This window comes from Halichondria panicea, chromosome 1 (genome assembly GCF_963675165.1).
Source record: "Halichondria panicea chromosome 1, odHalPani1.1, whole genome shotgun sequence".
Taxonomy (NCBI): domain Eukaryota; kingdom Metazoa; phylum Porifera; class Demospongiae; order Suberitida; family Halichondriidae; genus Halichondria; species Halichondria panicea.
In genome coordinates this window covers 12009762-12027061 of record NC_087377.1, presented here as the reverse complement: position 1 = coordinate 12027061, position 17300 = coordinate 12009762, and the positions used below count along the sequence as shown (strand labels likewise).

The following is a 17300-nucleotide window of genomic DNA, read 5'->3' as shown; positions in this document are numbered from 1 at the left end:
GAATTGCAATGCATGCTATATGATCGACTCTGTCGACAACGTGCTTGGTAATGATCTTTATTACAGAATACAGAGATAAACATGTAATTATAAATTTAGCGATTATAAGAGTTTAATTGCTTATAGTCAGTCCTAAACTACTGCTGTAATTATTAGAATCTTGGACATCACAGAAAATTATTTCCTGCATAAAAAGCATCAGCTACTCAACTCACTAATATTATTTACGTGACAGTACAATACTGGCTGGAATAGATACACTAAGTCTTACTAGCATACCTGAAAATTTTGATTCACAGGCATATACACCTAGATTATTGTTAGGACAATTGTTGCAGCTAGAAGGAGTACCCAGAACACGTATCCTGTCTTTATACCTGCATGAATAGAATCACATATTTTTTAGAAACGCTTGAGAATGTGCCTGTGATAGACTGATAGGCTAGACTAGCAACGGCCTATATTTCAGTGTCTTGAGAACTCTCATATAAAATCAATAAATTGAGAGAACTGACAAAAAAACAAAACATGTGGCTCAGACTTATCTGAGATCCACAGTCTAAAAATAGAGTACACATACATTAGATCTGTACATTACATTAGATCTGTACATACGTCCATTAGTCCATCGCAGCGCCATTGAAGAGTATTTGATAATGAAATTAGCAATCAAAAAAAGTGAAATTACAGATATTGTTTGCTAATTAACGCTCAGTTCAATGTATATGCCAAAGTTATCTGCTTGTTGATTTCCAGGGATGTATACGTACACCTAATTGGGGGCTTTATTGGATTTTTGAGCTATAATTGGCCAGGGTCTACTTGCTAAACACTTCTTATAATTATAAGTATGCTCCTGAATGTTTTTCACAGTTACCTACTTTATAGCCACTAACTTTTATTGATCCGAATGTAGTCCGTCATAACTCCATCGGTTGTCTGGTTACACTTGGACGTCACTGTTACACATGCGTAGACATCCATGGGAGCACTAAAGGGTACAGCAAGTATTGCTTCAAAACTATTGCTTTCTGCAGAAATAGCGATGGATTTAATTGCAGTGTTAGTGTTACTGTCAAACACCTGGATCGTGAAGTGACTAGGGTCATAATTTTCATCATTAGGTGTCCAGTTAACTCGCACACCAGCCGTACCTTCGTTTGGTGGGGAAAAATATCCAATCATAGGAGAATTCACATCTAAAGGAGGACCTATGGTAAAGAAATCAATGATGATAGCGTGATTATTTAATAGCTTGGTGCACCACACTTATCAATCATCTCCGAGAGGATGGTGAGTAACTTAAAAACTGACTGAGTCAATCATAATTTATACCTAGTACCTGAAGGTTTGTGCTGAGCTACAGCTTCATCAGAAGGTGAAAGAACAGTGCAACGAACAGAAAACTCTGGCAATGAAGAATTTTGCACTATCAAGTCTGCTACCATCAAAAGTGAATCAGTTGATATTAGATTTGATACAATAGGGCCATCTCCTATTCTTCCTAATCCGAGAGTGTCTCTACGCGCATACGACAAAGGAAGGGACACAGTAACGTATGGTGGTGCTGATAGCCTAATTTGATCTCCAGTTCCAATGCAGACATAGGTAACAATCTCTCCTGGACAAACATACATTCTGTTTGTTGATTCCAGAGACGACCTAATGGTTGTCTGATCAGACACATTTACAATCAGACATCCTCCTAGAAGGAGAACTGACCAAATCACTGATCCCTATAAACCATACAGACAGTTGGATTAATATTACTATATAATCATATAGCACTCTTACCATTGGCATTGAGATCTAAAAAATAGTATCAGCCTATAGCTAGTCTCAAGGATTAATAACGCATCTAGATTATAAAACTGATAAGAAATACTTCAGCGCTGATTTGCCTATACGTCATTATAGTCAGGATGTGCGTGTCGAATCATGAATAATGGAGGATAATATATCTATGATTCCACTGATCAGTGTGTTCCATAAGTCATTAATGAACTGTTCTACCTCAAATTACGATAATCTGCTCCTGTATTTGTAGCTCTGTATAGGAAGCGTCCTCTGTTATTATAATACAGTAGATATGTATCCACTGCATGCATGTATAGTACTGTTAGCATGATCTAATTCATTACGTCATGGTGTTGGTATAATTATGGATTGATATCTAGCTCTCGCTTGTTTCCATGGATTGATTGTGTGATTCCTTGCATATGGCCTATATATCAGATAATAGCTAGTAGAGAAACACTTGATTGAGGATTTCCTGTCATTTCCTGTCTGCTTATGTCACTTCCTCTTATTGTTGGGTGTGTCTGGAATTCACCCGGAGCCCCTGTGATTACGGTCTACTCACTGATTGGTGTTTCCATAGCAAAGCTTGACATCATAAATATCATGAATATCATTTGTGTATCTGAATTGAAATTTTGTACTCAGACTTTGAACATTGGTGGGAAGCTTGGTTGCTTTTATGGTGTACTTTTAATGTTTCCCGTAATGTGATTCTACACAGAAACTTAATAATAGAATGCTATATATAACCCCTGATTGTTCCTTATATGTACACATACATGACAAGGCTTTCAGCACATGACAATCAACACACTTGACGCAATGCCAGCTGTCTATATACCGATTGTTCTCTACATTAAGTGCTGTACATAGCATGTATCTATAGGTGGGCAGGCATGCACTAATGCATGTTGGTTTTTCCTGCTATGAAAGCAGTTAGTATGACCATGTTAGGTTATAAAGTGAACGTAAAGTCCGTTTACTTTCCTGCATGGTTGTTTATGCATGTGTTGCCAGCAGCTGTGTATGGGTGTATATATAATAATGTATTGCACATGTTCACGCGTACATTATAGCTATTTGCATGGAAATGTTGATGTTCATACAATAGTTGTTGTCATTCTAAGGGATAGTTATTATAGGAAGATTATTGTCTGTTTGTGGTAGTTGGGGTATACTTATTTCAGTGAAAATAAACACACACACACAAATGGGTAAACCACAATGTAAACCCACAATGTAAACATGGACTACATGCAGGCTAGCCTTGAGTGGTTTCTTACCAAATAAAAATTGGCCAGTGTACTAACACAACGACTATAGATCTAGCTATACAGGGTTGCAGTAATAAGGCCTACTCCACAGATGTGATATGGAGAATGATGTACCAGAGCTGAGGTGTGTACTTGGTCTATATATCTCATATCACACAGAAAAAATAGCTAGCAATTTGAAATGTGAACATAATTATTGACAGCAGTGACAGCAGGAAGAGAGTTATCACTTAGAGAGCATGGAAAAAGTTTAGAAGGGGAGCTGATACGCATGTGCACACATATTAAAGTGCCTGCAAGAGGGTCTTAGGGTAGTCCCCTAAAAAAATTGCATGCTCTGGTATTGATTGGTGTATTTGGTACAACTAAAAGCTTGATCTTTGATTCAATTGAGCTTGGGTAAAAAGCAAGCATGCAGTGTTAGGGGCCTGGTTCCTACTTTTAGTACACCACTGGACTGGACAGTACTGCAGATGGTCTCCCATTTGAGTAACCACAATTTACTACAATAGTACATTGTGGTTTTATGCTCGTGTTCATGTGTTGCAAAGGTGCTTAAAACTGCTGTAGTTTCTATAATAACATTAATTTTAATGGCTGGGTGGTTTACCCTCTTTGAATGCTGTAAACACTTTAAGTGCATTCATTTGCCTATGAAGGGAGTAACTGCATCTAAGGACATTCATTAGTCTTCCTCCTTTCCAAGTAATGCTATGAATTTCATATTTCTAGGGCAGCTCTCCAGATGTCCAGCCACAAAGTCTTTCAAATACCTAGGGCTCAACGGTGCCTAACAATTAAAAGGGTCATTTAGCAAAGTGAGAGACTGTGATAACAAAGCTATGTAGGGAGGGACGGGAAATAAACACACGCTTTGTTTTGACTACCACTATGATTATATGGAGCAATAATGTCTTGTGCATTAACCCCTTAAACACAGTATGCTCATGCATGGCTGCATGTTGACCTATTTGCCTGTGGTAAGAGTCACTAGTAGTTAAGTGTTATGTTTAGGCCCTGATAAATTATGCTGGGAATAATTTTAGCATAATAATTATGTCCAAAGGCATCAATGTTGACTCTTGGTAAAGATCATTTCATTAAGTTTTGCATAACGATGTCCTAATTCTGAAGGTGCGATCAATTCAGCAAGACAATGGGTTTACGTTACCTCTTAATAATAGACGTAAGATAGGCTTCACTCTTTACCTAATCAGCTCAATAGTGTCTAAAGTATATGTAGTACATATTCACTCGTGAACATACACAAGATGAATAGCTGTGCTCATACCGGTACCATCATTATTTTGAACTTTACAGCAATTGCACAAAAAATTAAGTAATGCAATTGGCATGGTTCAAGACAACAACAAAAAAATGAAGTACAACCGTCTCTTTAGGTGAAACTGGTGCATCAGATGGAAGTGATTTTTTTATCATTTTATATACAATGCATACTCAAATTTTGTCGAGGTGATCTTTCCATGATTATTATTGTCACTTGTGATGATAGAACTCCTATAGATCTCCCTGAGAGTTGGTATGATATATAGGTATGTACCAATTAGTTATTATGACTTGGTGCCATCAATAATAATTATTGATACAAACGTGATATCTGTTCGATATTTAGTAAAGCCAGTACCACAAAGAGACTGTAATTCCCATGTTCCACTGCAATAGCTTTAGGATCATGTACAACAGTGTCAAAAGCTTTCTTAAAATCTAGAAGTTCTCTAGCCTCATTTCCAAGCTGCAATACATCAGTACACTAACTTGAAATTGAGACTAGAGGACAGTTAGCCTCACGCAGGTTCCCCTGCATGAGACATTTTTCATTTGTAACTCCTCTCGATCCGGTTCCTTTCCAATTATCAGCCTCCGTGGTTACGAGAGAGTTTCTGGTCCACCTCCCCACAGAGGAGAGACAACCACATCCCATAATCCATATATACCCGCTATACCAGCCAACCAGTATTAAGAAATTGCATGACCCTTTATCATCTCCATCAAATGATGGTTTTGTAGGTTTGCATGACCCTTTATCATCTAATAATTATGTCCATATGATGGTTATAGATTGCATGACCCTTTATCAGACCTTGTCTCAAATGATGTTTATTGTGTAGTGGATCTTTACCGTCTGTTTTGTCTCAGCTAGCTGCTGCTTGATTGACTGAAGTGACTGTACAGTACAGTACTGTACTGACCAATGGAAGACCAACCTGGGGCCGGAGGGAGCTGGCAACCATCTCAGTAGGATCCTGACTATATCTGTTGAGGCTGGTGAGTGTGCAGTACATTAGATTTGGCATGTGGTAGATCTAGTGGTAATGAGTATAAGTGGGACCACTGCATGCATGCAAGCCATGCATACATACACATGTACGTACATCTACATCTACGTAAGCACCACAGTAGAGTACATGTCTAGTAAGATTCACCTGCATGCATGAATCATCCTTTGTGTCTGTCATTCCCTTTGGGCTCGGTGGTTTTTCCCACTGTTCTTTGCCAATCTTGCATGAGGACAGCATACCCTCAGTTAGACAGTGAGACTATAGACTGTGACTGATAATTATTTTGAGGTGTACTGTCAAGATTGTAATTTTTTTGCTCGGCTCAATACCGTACAGCGGGAAATTTTCATGAGGTGCAAAATTTCATTTTTTCGAGGGCAGACAAAAGACATGAAATTATAAAACTGCTGCACCATTGTATAGTTTTTTGCACATAGATCAAAGGAAAAACTGCTAATAAATGCCATATAGACTAGGATCTACACCACAGATCGTGCTCTATTATTCTGTAGTTGGCTTTTTTGGTAGTTAGAGCACGGTTGGTGGTTAATAATTCATTTAAGCCTTAAACTGTTGCAATGCTCATGCAAGTACAGCTAAGTGATTCTAGCAATGTTATCTTGCAAACAAAGCCTTTATTCTCGAGTAAAGGCTAGTTTTGCTTACCACCTAGTACATTGAAGGCCATTGCAGTCTCTCCAGAATCAGGAATAGCAAAATACGTTCGTAGAAGGTTGCTATTCTACTTAGTAGTTAGCTCTGTACTAAAGTGATAGCTATTGGTAGCTGCAAACTACAAATCAGTTAATGCACTGTTTTACACTCGTGCTCTATGGACTCGAGAACTCAACGGCCTATAGTTTGCTCATTCAGCAAAGAAAATTAGAATGTGTATGCGCAGTAGTCTACTGATATATTCTACTGACAGGTCTTTTTCAGTTAACATTTTTGTCCAGATTTGCGAGGTTTCGGACTAAAGGGGTCCGGATTAGCGAGGTTCTACTGTATTGAGCAGTTTATTTATTTCTGATTCAGCAAGAGTGCGCATGCGCAGTAGTCTATATTCTACTGACAGCCCCTCCTAGTTTTCAGTTTACCATTTGTCCTGATTTGCGAGGTGGTTTCAGACTAACGGATTAGCGAGGTTCAGGGTTTCATCCGAATTTTTAGCTGGGAGGGGGAAACGTTTAATTGAGGGGGTCTGGGGGTCCTCCCCGGAACATTTTTTTGAGGAATGGTATCTGAGATGTAATTTGAGTTTTTTGTGTGCTGCAAACCATTCTATTAATGAGATTGTAGACATTTTTAAGGAGAAAAGTCATACATTTTTATTTATGACATCATTAATTTTCGGGAGAGGGTTTGGCTGGGGGTGGGAAATCCCAGGGCGCCCCCCCCCGGTCTTTGTATGAAACGCTGAAAATGACAAGGTACATTGTAATACTTACTGGCTAGATATAATTATTATTTGAAGTGTTAGTAGCACAAAATTCACAGTCCTAATGGTCCATACGCTTGGTTAGTGTGGAGTTCAATCTCCTCTTTGGGTAACACCTCCTCATAAACAGGTTCAACTGGTTTAGTGGGTTCTACAACAGATAATGCTGTTTTTCTTGTGTAGTACACTGCCTTCTTACGCGTGAACGAGTACATCACTAGGAGTCCAGCGAGAAATAGAGTAGACACAACGAAAGTAGTAGTAACACCGATGGCAACAGTTATACCAGTCGATAGGGTGGTAGCAGTCAGAGCTGTGAAGGATTGGCAATAATTATTATAGGACAACAAATAGAGCATATACTAACTGCATGAAGCCTGTATTATAGGCAATTGTCACAATCAGAGTACTGTGTTGTATGAGGTATACAAATTATGTCAAGTTTAATCCTCGCTACTTCGAGAAACATAATGATGCTATACCCTTGCTAGCTACACGAACAAACAACATAAATTATAAGCCAGAGACCATGACTGATGACTGTTAATTATAGAGTCAGGCATCCCCTCTAATTAATTAGAGGAATGCAACCCCGCTGGTTAAATAATAACTATATTTTTGTATTAATTTTATTTTCGCCGATTTTGCTCAGAAGTTAGTGTTTTTTTTGCAGTCTCGATACCACGAAGCGGCTTCCATCCCTACTCAAACTATATAACCTTCGAACAAAAGATTAACCTCTCTATCATATCAATTTATAAATTAAGTGCCATAAATATAAAAAAACGTAAATTAGTACAGTAGACTCTCATTAATCCGGTCACCCTTGGGACACAGTGCAGCTTGGCCGGAATAGCGAGGTGGCTGTATTTCGGGAAATACCTGCGGCTTAAAACGACCTTACCTCGAATCTATAATGATAATTTTGCGGTTCTGTCTGAAATCATTCTGCATGCTCTCTATATAAGTGTAATCCAGCCAAACCACACCATATCCGGCCGTAGTATAAACGTACATTGAAAACCTAGTTTGGGGCATACATTAAAAACCTAGTTGGGAGTATATATACGAAATATAGCGAGTGACCGCATTTTAGGGTGAGTTTTGTGCAATCCGTGCCAAACCAAATGGCAGGGGTATATATATCGAGGTGGTCGTACTTCAGAGAGTCGGAATAGCGAGAGTCTACAGTATATATAATTGGAACCTTGAGCTATACAGTATAGCCCCAAATTTTCAAGGGGATTCATTTTCGCTAAATTATCTGCTATAACATACAAAGATTGAAGGCGTGGCCTGGGAGTGTTTCCGGTAAGTGCATGCTTCGAAAATTTGGCGCATTTACGATATATATATAGTTGTACCATAATATTATTGCTATACTCATGTGTATACGTACAACATTCCAATAGAGCCAGGTCAGGATCCCAGAGACCAGAATTGTTACAAGTGACAGTCACTGCACCCACCGGTGAAAACCCAGGATCACATTGGAAGGTAATAACTGAACCCTCAGTTAAGTCAGTGTTCTGAGACGTGGTGTTGAGTAATGCTCCATTGAGTCGAGGGGCAGGCAGGACACACGAAACTAGGTACAGGGGATGATGAATGCCCATTACTTACAAAGTTATTTACTAGGTTCAATTCTGCAGATGAGCTTCACTGGGTTTTTGTCCCACTCTCCTGTAGCTAGACAGGTGACATTAATCATGCCCTCAGGGAACAGTCCGTCGTCACACCGAAAGGTCACTTGTGTACCGGGAATAGCTGGTACTGAATGATTACTGATGGTGCCATTCTGTGGTGAGGATAGTGGAACTGTGCAGTTCATTGGAGCTATGAGGTGAAAACATAATAAGTTTTGTAAAAACCAAGAACTTAACTCACGAGTTGTGGGAGGGAGTGTGGGTAGTGATGTACACTCAATAGCCTCGGGGTCTGGACTCCACATCAGTGCATCATCACATGTCACCATAGCAATAGCAGATATATATCCAGCGTCACACTGGATGGTTACTGTGGATCCTAATAATCTGCTGAAGACTTGTCCAAAGGCTCCATTCATGAGGTTGGTCAATACAGGACAGCCACCTGCATGAGAGGGAAGTTGTGCACAGCATAATTACAAGCGATTACGTACTCACCGATCCTAAAGCTGTACTCAGCAGTTGTACTGTTCCCAGCACAGTTGGTAGCCACAACACTGACAGTGTAGTCCACATTGTATTGAGCAGTCACAGTGACAGAGGTGGATGTGAGGACAGTAGCAGAGAGCTGGGCCGGAGGTGAGATGGTCACGGTGTAGGTGAGGTCATCTCTACCACCAGTCTCAGTAGGAGGGTCCCACTGTACAGGTACACTGACTTCATTGGCTGAGCTGCTCAGAGTGGAGTGTCTGATGGTGGAAGGTGGTCCTGGTGAATCTATGTAACTTAGTGTATACAGACAATAGACGAAACACTAACTGCAACTCACCAACCAATCGGATTGTTGAAGATCCTATAGTGGTTAGGGTAGACACAGTACTCAAACAGGACACAGTGACCCCATTTTCCGCTGTTCTTGACAGAGTAGATGTTAATGTATCGTTATCAAATGCAATCAGTGTCACAGTGTAACCTGACACAACACGGGGTACATTGAGACCAGAGGGAGAAGAGAGGATAGTGATGGGAGTTGCATCTGATGGTGACCATCTCAAGGAATCTCCAGGAGCAGTGCAGGTGAAAGTGACTGTATCCATTGGACATGGTCTCTCCACACTCACTGAATATTGTGCTTTACGAAACATGCAATGTAAGGTAATCTATAATCGAATAGTTAGTCTTACCAGTGCTGAAGCCAGCCAGAAAGCAAATCAGAAAAACTCCAATGAGCTTTAATTTCTCTAATGTCATCTCGAATTATGTGTTACCAGTTATAATAATTAGTAGACTAGAATTAAACCAACCTCTGCCTACTATAGAATAATAGTATATAAAAGGAAAGGGATTGCATGGAAACGGTCAGTGTATCACATGCACCAATGTTAACAATGCAGTATAGCAAATGACCTCTTAACTAAACAATGAATAATAATTATCCGAATTTTAACGTTATTCATTGTTTAGTTATTAAGAGGTCATTTGCTGTTCCTGCTTTGTTACAAGCATCGATGTTATGCACCTATCAATGTCAAGCCCCACCCCTGGCCTACGGGCAGTATATAGGGGCACTAGTAAGGGGCTATACCGCTTTTAGAACCCAATACAGGGGCTTTTGCATCAATGTTTTGTCCACCATAATTATATACAAGGGATTGATACGTGATTACGCACATAAGGTTAAAATTACAATCGCCAATTTTGCTCAGAGATACAAGTACAAGTCAGTGCTCTTGTGTTAGCCTCGATACCATGAGCGGCTTTTTATCGAGGTCAACGCACAGCTGGCCTCATATCTCTGCTTCTGACCATGTGAAAACAACACTACAAGTATGAAAGCCCCATTAAGCAATTTTTTACTGTTACAATTTAGCTAGTATGGGGTGTATCACCTTCCGAATCCTTTGTGTTCTGTAAGTACAGATCACTATAAGTTGCAACTTAATTAATTAAAGTGATCTGAATGAACAAAGTGAACAAAGAATGTAGTGTGGGTGACCACTACATTCTTGTATATAAAGTTCTCTATCTCTTTCTTTAACTTTGTAAGCTGCTGCTTGGCAATCAATATTGTTGTGCATTAAGCTTTACTTTCCACTGTGTTACTACCTGAACAGCTGTCTGAAAGATTGTGTGCGGATGTGCTTTAATGTTAATGCTGATCGTGTTTTAAGCTACCGTATAATAATAACGGGAAATGTTCGCTATTTAGCTCCAGAGCCCTCAGCATAAATGTTCGTGAGTTCTAATAATCGCATTTCAATTCCAGTAAACCACACTCACATAGCTTTGCATGTGAATACCAGTGCTGGGAGTTTATCCCAGGTTTAATTTTCCCGTATTCTGTCCGTTCCCTCAAAACGCACCTCACAAAAATTTCCCACTGTACGGTATAAGAAGCATATTATTTTACTACAGTTCTTCCTCCCCCTTCCTCAGTTCCTCTGGTATTGATCTTGGACTGGCTGTATTGGGGTGGTGCCTCGTATCTATGACGACATGGCCCGCACAGATCAGCAGATGTACTCGTGTGGTTTACTGGCCCCCAAAATGAGGAGGGGAGGATATATGGACTCACACTATCACAAGCCGGGAGAGCTGTGGGAGAAGAATTGTGTGTGAGGGTATGAGATGTGTGTGGGTATGCTATGTGATTGAGGGTGTAGTGGGGTATGGGATAAAGGTATGTTGTGTAGATTAGGTGTACTGATCATGTACAAAGATGTGTGTGATAAGGGTATTTTGTACATGTATGTGGTATAAATTAAATGTGTCCTTGTTTCCTATTATTGATAATGTAGAGATACTACATTTACCCCCTCACAGAGCAGTGATAATGCCCTGGTGTAGTCTGCTGGAGTGGTCTGTCTCACTTCACTCTGAGCTGCTAGGGAGAATAGAACAACATAATCCAACGTGAGTCTTTGCGTATGTAATGTCTAGCTTCTGTCTATGTATAATGATAGCACTGTATGGCATGACATAGGCTCAAGTCCAACTTTCCAACCATGTACATTGTGTGAATTTGTGTCACTTAAAGTACTTACTTCGTTCATGGGACATTCCTCAATTTAGTCAACACAAAAAAATGAGCACCCCCAACTAAACATACATACCACACCCAATTTAGCCCCATGTATCATAATTATGGCTTCTTATTTACGAGTCCTTCAAAATTCACTAAAATGTTGGTGACCCGACTACCTATATGCTATAGAGCATAATTTCTGCCAATTACCTTATAGTGGGTTATTTATTAGTATGGTGGTTATTTTCGTATCAGTGGCTACAAAAATTAAAACTAAAAAATGTTTCATTCAACGTCACCATCTTGACCTGTACGAATACAAATGGGTAGTTTGTATGAAAATGTCCACCAACAAAAATTATTTGCTATACAGTATACCTTTCATTTAGTAGTTGTTTCAAACCAAATGTTTAACCAAATTTTAACGTATCCCATAATCTGGCCACACAACATATATTGTGAAACCCTAGTTGTTACATAAGCTACAAGAATACACTCTGGAAACACTCTGATCATAAGTTGTTTCTCTTAAACTCTTATGTGTGTTAATTATTAGCTCTACTATACGTGATGCTTCGGAGAATTCTGAAAGGTCACCCTTTAGTTATAGGCAATTCCTATGGAATGACCCACAGTCATGTCAATAACTGCAGTTCACTTTATATTGCAATGTCCATATCTTCTGATCCCATCACGAAATTAAGTTATAAAAGGCGGACAATAGTAACTAAAGACGCCATTTTTGAGTAATTAAAGGTTTACAATAATGAACTTTGACCCTTTAACGAGTGCCCCCCTTTAAACATGTCACCTGAAAGATCATATTATATCATAAAGAGTATGGTGGTACAGTCCTATCAATATGGCAGAAGTTAATGCTTTATGAACCGAACCAGGTCGTCACCAAAGGTGAATTTAAAGGCTATAAGAAGCCATAATTATGACATTATTATGGGGTTATACAACATTTGTCTCATGAATCAGTCGCCCTTCCTAAAGGAGACTGTCTGAGCACTCTTACATGCATGAGTTCATGGGCCACGATGGAATTCCAACGTGACATTAAGTATCAGGTGACTTGAATAGGAGGCAGTAAATAATGAAACTTTACATGCGGTTGAGCAGCAAGTAAATGTTGTGGCTAAACAGATAACGGATGTGGCACTGTTATAATAATCATAGTTTTATGGTTTTGTCAGCTTGTACAGTGTACATTGTAATACATTCCATTGTGACATCATTACGTAGAGAGTACTCAGACGTTCCTCTCTGAGGGGTGTGGCTGATTCATGCGACTAATATAATTATTGAAAGGTGTGTATATGCCAAGTTTCTTGAGGGTGCACATTATTTTGTTTGTGGTGACTTGACATGGAATGTCTCTTATAACAAACCATAAAAATTTACACAATTGCTTACTTTTCTAACTTCATAATAATTATGGCAGATGTCCTTTATTATTAACTGCAGGTATCTGAACAGGTTTGACAGAACAGTAACTGTAGCTTCTCTCAATGTTGTGCATGCATGCATGTATACATTTTTTTATTAACAAAGATAATTAATAATGGTTAGCGGTTTATTACCCGAGGCGCGCGTGGGCAGCCATGGGTATAATAGTCGTTTGGTTTGTCTGTTTGTTTGTAATTTCAGGATCTGCTCACCTGGCTGCCACAGCACTGCGTTTATAGCATGGATAGCCTTCACACAATAAGTTATTAGTTTTAACAATAGTAGATTTCGATGTTAGAGCTTGGTTGTTGAATAAAAGGGAGATTAGCTAGCTAGCTAGCTAACTACACGCGGCCTTTATTCGAGGTATTCTCCGTATTTACAGCTGAAGTGATCCCGTACCAAAAACAGTGGAAAAGGGTCACTACAATAGAAAGTTAGAATTGTGACTTGTTTGTTGCTCTGTTAGCTGACTCCAGGATCCCAGGAGTCATATCATACATGTACTTCTCTGCTGTGATCCTAGTCCACTGGGCATGCTCATTACCACTAAAACTCTGTTCTCACTGCATGCCTCTAGTCTGGTTTAGTTTTATTGCTCCTGCTGAGTTGCTGTGCTAGACAGTTCAGTCATACACCACTACATCTTCTGGTTTCTTTATAATCATGTCACCAGCCGAGGGTTTGCACTTCAGTGCTCTAGTATAATTATAGTAGGTGAAACACTTATAATACTGGCTAGAAAACTTAAATTGTATGTATGATGATAGTTAGTGCAAAAGTTAGTAGCATGAAGTTTCACAGTCCTAATGGTCCATACGCCTGGTTAGTGTTCAATTCAATCTCCTCTTTGGGTGACACCTCCTCATAAACAGGACTAACTGGTTTAGTGGGTTGTACAACAGATAATGCTGTTTTTCTTGTGTAGTACACTGCCTTCTTACGCGTAAACGAATACATCACTAGGAGTCCAGCGAGAAATCCAAGGATAGTAGACGCAACGAAAGTAGTAGTAACACTGATGGCAAGAGTTGCACCAGTTGATAGGGTGGCAGCAGCTGTAACAGTCGGAGCTGTGGAGGATTGGAATGGATATATAGAAGCCTGCATGAGGCAGTTGTATATCACACCTAGAGTATACACTGTGTTGTACTGTGACTAGAATATTTTGGGGTGAACCAAATCAGAAGAAAAATTGACCTCTTGCGATCTAACTATTGTGTTCTATCAAGGATAATTATCAGTACTAGATCTAATTAGGGTTTGAGTTTTTTATAATTATTGATCCTCGCTCGTATAAAATAATTATACAAATAATTAACGTTTAACTAGAATAAATATTTGGCAGATGAGCCATTTGCATAGGTGCCAACTTCCCCAGCCAAATTTCAGGGACAAAACATGGGCCGGGGGCATTAGCCCCCTGACTCATGAGTGGCCGCCAAAGGAGAAATTCACAATGATTACTCGGATATATACAATGTACCAGCTACATGATGTGAAATCATTGTGGTTACTGATTGTCTAAGCAAACACATTGTTAGGGATAATGCACATTGTTGTTACAAGTTACTAAGTAGGAAATTTAATTGCAATTGAGGGATGATTTATAGGTACACAATTTAAATGCTCCAAATGGGTGACAGAACATTTTAAGCAGGTGAAATGTCACCCGCTAAGACTAGCACACTGAAATAAACCCTGAAAATGAATGGGAGTCCCGGACCGTTAGGATCACAGCCAGTAAAAATCGAGGCCAGGAGTGTTACAAGTACATGTATATATAGGACACCTGACATCCAGTGGGACCGGAGTATAGGCTCACAGTATAGAGCCAGCAAAGAATTCTTCCTGTGAAAAATAAGGCTCCACATGGCTGCATGACTGCGTATACACAATCATGTACGACTTGTGTAATGGCGTGCCTCAAATTAAAGTCACGTTTAGCTACATATTGTATACCTTCTTAGCTATTTTTGCTTGCTTTCAATCAAGGTCACAACAGGCATTCCACTAATTATAACTTGTTACGTTGAGGCTATCCGTACTGTAAACGAAGGCGCTATGGCAACCAGGTGAGCAGACTTAAAAACACAGACAAACAAACCTAGGAATTACCATAACTCCCATGGTTGCCTATGTGCCAGAGGTTAATAACCCTCACCTTCAGTTGGTGACACACACATTATTGCCTCAGGCTCAGGGTTCCACACTCCAGCATTAGTGCAAGTGATGATGTTGGGTCCAGTCAATGAGAATCCATTGTCACACTGGTAAGTCAGCACTGTTCCCTCAAACACTGTCTCATTCAACCTCTCATAGTCCAATATAGTTCCATTGGAGGGCTCCTCAGGTAGAGAGCAGTTGACTGTGGTGAAATGTAGGGTATACTAAAATTATACTGTAGCTATGTATAGCACCGGCCGTTGTGACACACTTGGTACTATAGTAGTATTGGATCAGCACTAACAGTAGGTACAGTGCAGTACATTCACTATATATAATAGCTATAATGAACAGAAAATTAATGTAGACTATACTTTGTGTCTCCCTGCACACCAAGCTCCCAGGATTCTCCACCCACTCTCCCCTATCCCCCACATCAGTGCATGTGCTGGTCCTCACATCAGGGGGGAATAGTCCCTCATCACAGCGATAGGTGACCTCTGAACCCAGTGAGAAGGGTGGTGTTCCACCACTGATGTCCACACTACCTCTAGATGGTGCATCAGGAGAACCACAGCTGACTGGGGGATTTGTAATGAGGTCACCGATGGAAGGAAATTAAGCATGCATGTATGCATTAATCAGCTATACATGTACTTGTATAGTATACCTGTAACTGGACTGCTGCAGTCAAAGGTGCCCAGGTCAGGAGACCACCCACTACTACCACAGGTTGAGGTTCTCACTTCATTGTCTCCACTGCAAGTGAAGGTGAGCATGGATCCACCAATAGTGACAGGAGGTGTGTTGGTGATGGTCACCCCAGCAGCAGTAGACGGTGTGGGGCACACAACTGCATTACAGAGAAAGTGTACATGATCGATTATTGTATGATCATGAAATGGCTTACTCAGTTTTGCAATTATAGTTTCATTTATTCCAGCACAGTTGACAGCTCTGATGGTTACATTGTAGGGTGTGTTGTAAGAGAGAGTGACCTGTGTCAAGGTGGTCTCCACGGTGACTGGTGACCCAGAGAGAGGTGTTGGGGTGATGGTGAGGACATAGCTGACAGACACACCACCAGTAGAAGAGGGAGGGTCCCAGCCCAGAGTGATATTAGAGGAACTGGGTTGATTTAAAGTGGAGGATACTCTTGCGTTGAGTGGAGGAGAGGGTAGATCTATGGGTGTATTATAATCAGTGATACTTGTTCCACGATTTTATGTTACAAACAAAAAACTTACCAGCCACAGTGATAGTGAGAGGACCCTCTCGTGAGCTCACTCCCACACACTCCACCATAGTACCCTCCACAGTTGAGGCCTCAGACAGTGAGGCAAGAGTGGCAGTGAGCATTCCTCCACTGGAGTTAGTGAGAACACCACGAAATGTACCTAGTGTGACATCAGTGTTGCTGGTACTCAATGATATGCTGATCATATTTATATTTCGAGAAATGACATCCCATCGTATGAAGATACCAGGCAGAGTGCAGGTGAAGGTGACAGTGTCATCAGGACAGGCCACAGGGGGAGTGGATATCAGTGTGGCTGAAACAAATTGTGTGTTCCAGTGAACACATGCATGTATGTACAGATCTATAATTACGTATTATAACTTACCTGCAGCAAGAGAAAACAGCTGGATGTTGATAATAACTGCCAGTACTTGCATTGCAGGAGCTGTGTAACTAGCTGGTACAACAATTTTATTGATAACCTATGAACACACCCTCTAGATCTATTGAGGAAGTCAGAAAAACCACATCAGAATGTTGAGTATATCCTTGTTACAAGGATACAGTAGAACCTCGATTATCCGGCCCTCCATTATCCAGAACCTCGATAATCCAGCTTGGCAGTTTTCGATTAGAAAATGGGCGTGTCCCTAAAATGCGCATGCGCGTTACAGCTGTTACCATGGAGACATACCTGCTTATCGATTATCCGGCATATATATCCCTTTACAGGTCAGCCGCACACAATCTGGAACCTGGAACAGTTCCATTACTTTAGTTTGCATCACTTTAGTTTGCATCACTTTAGTTTGCATCTGAGCCCAACCCACCAAATTAGCTTGATGTTATCGCCGCCCCCAATGAAGTGGCTATGGCTTGTAGAGATGGGCGTGTGCCCGAACGAGAGCCTAAAGACAGGAATATGTCCATGAACTTTGACCTTATAATTATGTGATGTG

At 40.2% G+C, this 17300-nt stretch overlaps 4 protein-coding genes across 7 annotated transcripts in view; 1 reads left to right on the top strand and 3 right to left on the bottom strand.

Annotated features, from left to right (window-relative positions):
- The window catches only part of LOC135349858 (uncharacterized), a 51334-nt gene that overhangs the window by 17986 nt on the left and 16048 nt on the right, over positions 1–17300 (top strand). Inside the window, exons 17-21 of one of the 2 annotated variants that reach the window (XM_064548507.1) lie at positions 5232–8404; positions 8465–10285; positions 10895–11069; positions 11282–11371; positions 12954–13053. The exons of the other annotated variant lie outside the window; for it this stretch is intronic. The gene's annotated coding sequence lies outside the window, so the exon portion shown is untranslated. Of the gene's footprint in view, positions 1–5231; positions 8405–8464; positions 10286–10894; positions 11070–11281; positions 11372–12953; positions 13054–17300 lie in introns of those variants that run through there. 2 annotated transcript variants of the gene reach the window in all.
- Positions 12–1881, bottom strand: LOC135349505 (uncharacterized). 2 transcript variants are annotated; one of them, XM_064548035.1, is made up of 5 exons: positions 1795–1881; positions 1343–1736; positions 897–1211; positions 280–377; positions 12–184 (listed from the first exon to the last, which is right to left on the bottom strand). In XM_064548035.1, the coding sequence occupies exons 1-4, from the start codon at positions 1801–1803 to the stop codon at positions 310–312; spliced, it is 786 nt and encodes a 261-aa protein (XP_064404105.1). In that variant the 5' UTR covers positions 1804–1881; the 3' UTR covers positions 12–184; positions 280–309. The 2 variants fall into 2 exon arrangements, with proteins under 2 accessions (XP_064404105.1, XP_064404114.1); XM_064548044.1 differs by having other exon boundaries at positions 310–377.
- On the bottom strand, positions 6696–9836 carry LOC135348485 (complement receptor type 1-like). Of its 2 annotated transcripts, XM_064546723.1 has the most exons (7): positions 9643–9836; positions 9288–9590; positions 8957–9235; positions 8700–8903; positions 8448–8648; positions 8212–8400; positions 6696–7125 (listed from the first exon to the last, which is right to left on the bottom strand). In XM_064546723.1, exons 1-7 carry the CDS (start codon positions 9707–9709, stop codon positions 6866–6868), a joined length of 1503 nt encoding a protein of 500 aa, XP_064402793.1. In that variant the 5' UTR covers positions 9710–9836; the 3' UTR covers positions 6696–6865. The 2 variants fall into 2 exon arrangements, with proteins under 2 accessions (XP_064402793.1, XP_064402785.1); XM_064546715.1 differs by having other exon boundaries at positions 8448–8903.
- LOC135348861 (uncharacterized) lies at positions 10853–16809 on the bottom strand. Its single transcript, XM_064547228.1, has 8 exons — positions 16727–16809; positions 16349–16654; positions 16012–16284; positions 15772–15954; positions 15476–15682; positions 15100–15303; positions 11280–11339; positions 10853–11053 (listed from the first exon to the last, which is right to left on the bottom strand). The coding sequence occupies exons 1-8, from the start codon at positions 16776–16778 to the stop codon at positions 10860–10862; spliced, it is 1479 nt and encodes a 492-aa protein (XP_064403298.1). The 5' UTR covers positions 16779–16809; the 3' UTR covers positions 10853–10859.